At 46.0% G+C, this 6,116-nt stretch overlaps 1 protein-coding gene across 1 annotated transcript in view; it reads left to right on the plus strand.

The window, feature by feature from the left end:
• Positions 1 to 4,810: 4,810 nt before the first annotated feature.
• PANK2 (pantothenate kinase 2) overlaps positions 4,811 to 6,116 on the plus strand; it is a 38,272-nt gene continuing 36,966 nt past the window's right edge. Inside the window, exons 1-2 of the mRNA XM_045295543.1 lie at positions 4,811 to 4,815; positions 5,973 to 6,053. Of these exons, the coding sequence (XP_045151478.1) occupies positions 4,811 to 4,815; positions 5,973 to 6,053 (86 nt within the window). The remainder of the gene's footprint in view (positions 4,816 to 5,972; positions 6,054 to 6,116) is intronic.

The following is a 6,116-nucleotide window of genomic DNA, read 5'->3' on the forward strand; positions in this document are numbered from 1 at the left end:
TCATCATTCTCAAAACATTTGCTTTCTACTGTGCCCTTGGTATCAGCTCCTCATTTTCCCCCCTCCCTCTACACTCCCTCCCCCTCAATTACTGTTCTTGAGGGATTTATCTGTCCTGGATTCTGTGTGTCCAGAGCTCTTATTGGTGCCAATGTACATGTTCAGGTCTATTTGGGTTTGTAAGGTAGGACTGGGGTCATGATAGTGGGGGGAGGAAGCATCAAAGAACTAGAGAGTGTTGTGTGTTTTGTTGGTGCTATGCTGCACCCTGGCTGACTTTTTGCTTCCTTGTGACCCTTCTGTGAGGGGATGTACAATTGTCTACAGATGGGTCTTGGGTCTTGGGTTAGTCCAGGTAGATTAGAGATACAAATCCATAGAAATGCATATGTGTATAAGAAAGAGGTTTATATACAAGAACAGTTGAATATTGAGGAAACATCCCAGCCCAGTCCAAATCAAGTCCATAAGTGCAATATTAGCCCATATGTCCGATACCAATCTATGAAGTCCTCTTCAGACTTACGCAACACATGCAATGATGCTGAATGCAGGAAGATCACAGGCCAGTGGGTGCAAAGTCAGAGGCGGTAGAAGCATCTCAGCACTCGCAGGGGTCTCCAGGTGGTTCCTCCAGTTCAAGGGCTGCATCAGGGTAGGTCCATGTGGCATCTCCAGCTCCCAGGGCGTAGCGCCGCATGTCTTGTCAGAAGAGTGTCTCCCTGGGAGTGAGTAGAGAGAGAGAAGTATCTCCCGTCTCGCCTCCAAGGAGGAATTATAGGAGTTCCCAGAATTCTAATGAGAAGGCCATACCCACACAGAGGCCTCATTGGTTATATCTTGATTGACAGGCTATACTCCACCCCTTGACTCTTTAATCCTCAAACGGTCAAGTAATTATATAACTACCACACGTCTCCACTGCAACCCTCATTCACATCACTGTGATTGTTTGTTTTGGGTCTTCTGATGCCTGATACCTGATCCAGTCAACATGACACCTCGTGATCACACAGGCTGGTGTGCTTCTTTCTTTCATTTTTCTTTTTGGTTATTTTTAAAAAAAATCATTTTATTGGTGCCTCATACAACTCCTTTTTAAAAAAAATCATTTTATTAGGGGCTCATACAACTCTTATCACAATCCATACATACATCAATTGTGTAAAGCGCATTTGTACATTCATTGCCCTCATCATTCTCAAAACATTTCCTCTCCACTCAAGCCCCCAGCATCAGGTCCTCATTTTTCCCCTCCCTCCCCGCTCCTGCTTCCCCCATGAGCCCTTGATAATTTAAAAATTGCCATTTTGTCATATCTTGCCCTGTCCGATGTCTCCCCTCACCCACCTTTCGGTTGCCCGTCCCCTAGGGAGAAGGTCACAATAGTTCCTTGCAATCGGTTCCCTCCTTCCTACCCACTCTCCCTCTACCCTCTCAGTATCGCCACTCACACCCCTGGTCCTATAGGGATCATCCTCCCTGGATTCCTGTGTTTCCAGTTCCTATCTGTATCAGTGTACATCCCCCGGTCCAGCCAGATTTGCAAGGTAGAATTTGTGTCATGCTAGTGGGAGCGGGGAGGAAACATTTAGGAACTAGAGAAAAGTTGTATTTTTCATCATTGCTACATCGCACCCTGACTGGCTCGTCTCCTCCCCGAGACCCCTCTGCAAGGGGATCTCCAGTGGCCAACTCATGGGCTTTGAGTCTCCACTCCACACTCACCCCATCATTCACCATGGTAAGATTTTTTGTTCTGATGATGCCTTACACCTGATCCCTTTGACACCTCGTGGTTGCATAGGCTGGTGTGCTTCTTCCATGTGGGCGGTGTGCTTCTTTCATGTGAGCTTTGTTGCTTCCCTGCTAGATGACCGCTTGTTTAATTTGATTTTTTTGTTCTTTCTGGAAGTTCATGGTATTCAATATTCTTTGCCAACTCCTTCATTTAAATGCATCCATTCTTCTGTGGTTGTCCTTATCCGCTGTCCAGCTTCCACATGTATATGAGGCTAATGAAAAGACTGTGGCTTGGATCAGATGCACCATAGTCCTTAGAGCACCAAACTGATATTTGTTCTTTAAAACTTTACAGAGGTTTTTTACAGCAGATTTGCCTAATGCCATAGATCTTTTGACTTCTTGACTGATGTTTACATGGGTGTTGACAGATTAGGGACCCATGTAAAATGGTATGTGAATGTTCGCGGTACTTTTGTGCTGTTTTGAAATTTTCTAGAATAAAACGAAGTCTGTTTTTCTTATTGTGTCCACAGAGCACGAGGCTTTTCTAGATGCCTTGCTGAATCACCATATCATTTCAGTGATCGACCAGGTGGTTGCTGCAAAGCAAAGGAATAACAATAGCTGGTATTTGTGAAGTACTTACAATGTGCCAGACACAATGCCTACTGCTCTGCACATTTTATTTCATTTGTTTAATAAGATATTTACTTAACACGATAGTCAATCTCCCCTCAAGCCTGTTTTTTATGTAAATTATAATGATCATTCTGTAGTCTGCAAAAAGAAAAAAATACCCTAAATTCTTTTTAATGGCTGTATAGCATTCCACTGTGTGGGCCTTGGCATAGTTTGTTCATATAAGGTTTTAGCTAGGTTAGCAGTTTGATAAAAAAAAAAAGTCACTCAATGAGTGTAGCTATGATTAAAACCAAGGTTTGACTAACTCCACGGCTTGTATGTAGTCTTAACCAATGCGTCAAAACTTTAGCGCATGTATGAATCACTTGGGGCTCAAGTTAAAAATGCTGATAAGGTGATCTGGAGGGGGAGGGGGTTGAGACTGCATTTCTTTACACACTAATACTTGATGGTTAGCGCAGAACAAGCTGTCAACCTTGACTGCACATCAGAATCACCTGGGAAGTCTTTTCTTTTTTTAAAAATCATTTTATTCGGGGTTTGTACAGCTCATATCACAACCCATCCATCCATTGTATCATGAACATTTTTACATTTGTTGTCATCATTTTCAAAACATTTTCTTTCCACTCGAGCCCTTGGTGTCAGCTCATTTTTTCCCATCCTCCCTTCCTCATGAATCCTTGATAATTTATAAATTATTTTTTCATGTCTTACACTGATCAATGTCTCCCTTCACCCACTTTTTTGTTGTCCGTCCCCCTGGGAGGAGGTTATATGTAGATCATTGTGATCTGTGATCAGTTCCCCCTTTCTCCCCCCACCTTCCCTTACCCTCCTGGTATCACTGTTCACATTATTGGTCCTGAGGGGTTTATCTGTCCTGGATTCCCTGTGTTTCCAGCTCTTTTAAAAAAAATAATTTTATTAGGGGCTCATACAATTCTTAACACAATCCCTACATCCATCCATTGTGTCAAGCACATAGGTCCATTTGTTGCCATCATCATTCTCAGTGTTTCCAGTTTCTTATCTGCACCAGTGTCCATCCTCTGGTCTAGTTGGATTTGTAAGGTAGAATTGGGATCATGATAGTAGGAAGCGGGAAGCGTTAAAGAACTAGAGGAAAGTTGTATGTTTTGTCAGTGCTATACTGCACCTGTCAGGCTCATCCCTTCCTGTGACCCTTCTGTAAGGGGATGTCCAATTGTCTACAGATGGATTTTGGGTCTCCCACCTGGGAAGTTTTCAAACGAAACAAAACCAACAAAAATATTGATGGGTGAATCCAATCCCTAGAGATTCTGATTTAATTGGAATGGGATGTAGCCTGGGTCTCTCTCTTTTTTTACTCACAAAGTTCCCCCTGTTGATTCCCATATGTAGCCTGGTCTGAGAACTACTATCCCAGATGCCTTCTTACTCTGAAGAATTCTTCCATAATCACTAATCAGGTCCTATCAAGCTGGCCCTTGCACAGAAGTTGATTGGCATCAGGTGACTTCTAACTTAAGAGTAGCCTGGTGCCAAATTACAGCCCTGATCCAATTACTGTCTCTGGAGTTCGTTCTACTTTGACATTTGAAACCCCACTATGTGCCAACTATTATGTCTACTGGGCCAGTGGAGACTGTACAAATATAAAGTCAAAGCTTCTTCTCTCAGGGTTCTTTCAATCCCCCTGTTTTTCTCCTGAGACAAGCCCAGAAGTAGGAAGAAGAAAAAGCATGTTGGGTTCCTTGAAGGGAACTAACTATGAAGAGTAAATAAGAATGACTGCATGATACGAATCCCTGGAAATGACAAATATAACTGACAGAGACATACTGTAAATCCCATCAGTGGTTGCTTGAGAATGACTGGGAAGGAGTGGGTGCAGGGAAACTTTTGGGGTGCTAGGAAAGTTTTGATTGTGGTGGCTCCATGTTGTATATATTTGTCACACTGTATGCAACTGCATACATAAAATAGATGAGCTTTATTATATAGAATAAATTCTGTCCCCATAGTTGATTCAGAATGCAACTGGAATGGTGGTGGTTGGTTGTGGTGGTGTTAGCGCCCACTCGTAGGGACCCTGTGGACAGAACAAAATGCTATCTGGTCTCGCACCATCTTGGTGATCAACAAATTCTGAATTAGGTATAAGTGGAATCGTACAGTATATGTTCTTTTGCTCAATCTGTATTTTTCAGGTTTACTAATATCATGCTTAGTTGCCACTAGTATATGCATAATCATTTCTTTTATATGAACTTTAATGACTTAACACATTTTTATGCCTAGTGAAGACATGCATGTATGGATACTGGAGATGAAATGTCCTTGCAGAAGTTCACTGAAATTTCATTTAGTCTGTATCTTCTTTTGACTATCACAAGACAGAGAGTAGCTGAAATTTTGTGTCCATCTTGCTGTGAGAATGAAGTGAGATGTTGAGAGACCCTGAAAACGATAAAAACTTTCCACCTATTTCAGATGTTGTGTGGATGTTGGAGTTCATCTTGGCAGCTAAGGTGTGAAAAAGGATTCTTTGGTTCTTTAGAATGACTTATCAGAGCTCACAGACATGGATGGCAACTGTCTCAGGTTACAGACCACATTTTGGGGGAGGGAAGAGGAAGATGTAGAAAGATATGTAATGTCCAGCACTGTGATTCGTTCCAGGTTAGGGTAGTCTCTGGTTGAGAAGGGATTTTTGGAACAACAGTTTTTTAGTGGTCGGCTTTTTGTAGGGCCGGAGGTATCCATTTCCTCTCTCCCAAAGAGAAGGAAGCAGGATGTTTCAACATAAACCCCCACGCTCCAAGGCCAAGACCGCAAACAAATCCTATGTGGCCGGGTGCACACAGTGAAAGGGGGTCTGGACTCTGCTTCAGGAAGCCAGCGCTGCTTCCCGGGCTTCCACGCCCCCTCCTTCACCACAGGAGGGTGGCGAAGGATTTCTAACCCACCTTTCTTCCAGTTGCTATGGAGACCAACCCCAGTCCTTTCATTCCTTCTGGTACCAGGAACATTTAAATCTCCAACGCAGGTGGTATGGGGGGGTGGGGAACACACTTAGCCCAAAGGGAGAAGGGTGTTACCGCCGAGGGCCTAACGGCCTATCCGGCCGCTACAGACCCAGGCCGAGGGACAAAGACTAAGGTCAGCTGCGGTTGTTCAAGCCCGTCCGTTTGCCAACCTCTGGCGGCCATATAGGTTGCCGGCCCCCTCTGGGCTGGAGGAGGGAGCGGGCCGGGAGAGGACCGGCTCGAGCAGGCGGGGAGGGAGGGACTTGGGGGCGCGCGGCGGCGTCCCGGGAGAGTTCTTGGGTCCTGGGGCGCCAACCAGTCCACCGGCCAGGGCGAAAGGGAGGGGGCGCGGGCCCCTACACCCACGTGTCCATTGGGCGGTGCCGCCATCACTCTCCCCTCAGTAACCCCACCCCTCTTCTCCCCCGACCTCGGCTCCCCTCCCCGTCCTCTCGCCCAGCCGTGGGAGCTTCCCATTGGACGGCGGCACGGTCGCTCGGTCTGGAGTCACGGACTCGATTGGACGTGTGCTTGTCAGCCCGCCCCCACTCTTCTCTGATTGGCCTGCAGCACGTTGGCGCAACGGAAGAGGCGGCCGACGGAGGGTGTGCCTCTGCTCCGGCTGGGTTACCGCGGAGGAGACGACGAGGAGTTCGGCGCTGGGGGGCTGGCTCGGGCGGCAGCATAGGCTGCTGCGGATGGGAGCGGGCCGGC

Source organism: Echinops telfairi, unplaced genomic scaffold (genome assembly GCF_000313985.2).
Source record: "Echinops telfairi isolate 266 unplaced genomic scaffold, ASM31398v2 ScPeMD7_5592;HRSCAF=6446, whole genome shotgun sequence".
In the NCBI taxonomy this organism is placed as follows: Eukaryota; Metazoa; Chordata; class Mammalia; order Afrosoricida; family Tenrecidae; genus Echinops; species Echinops telfairi.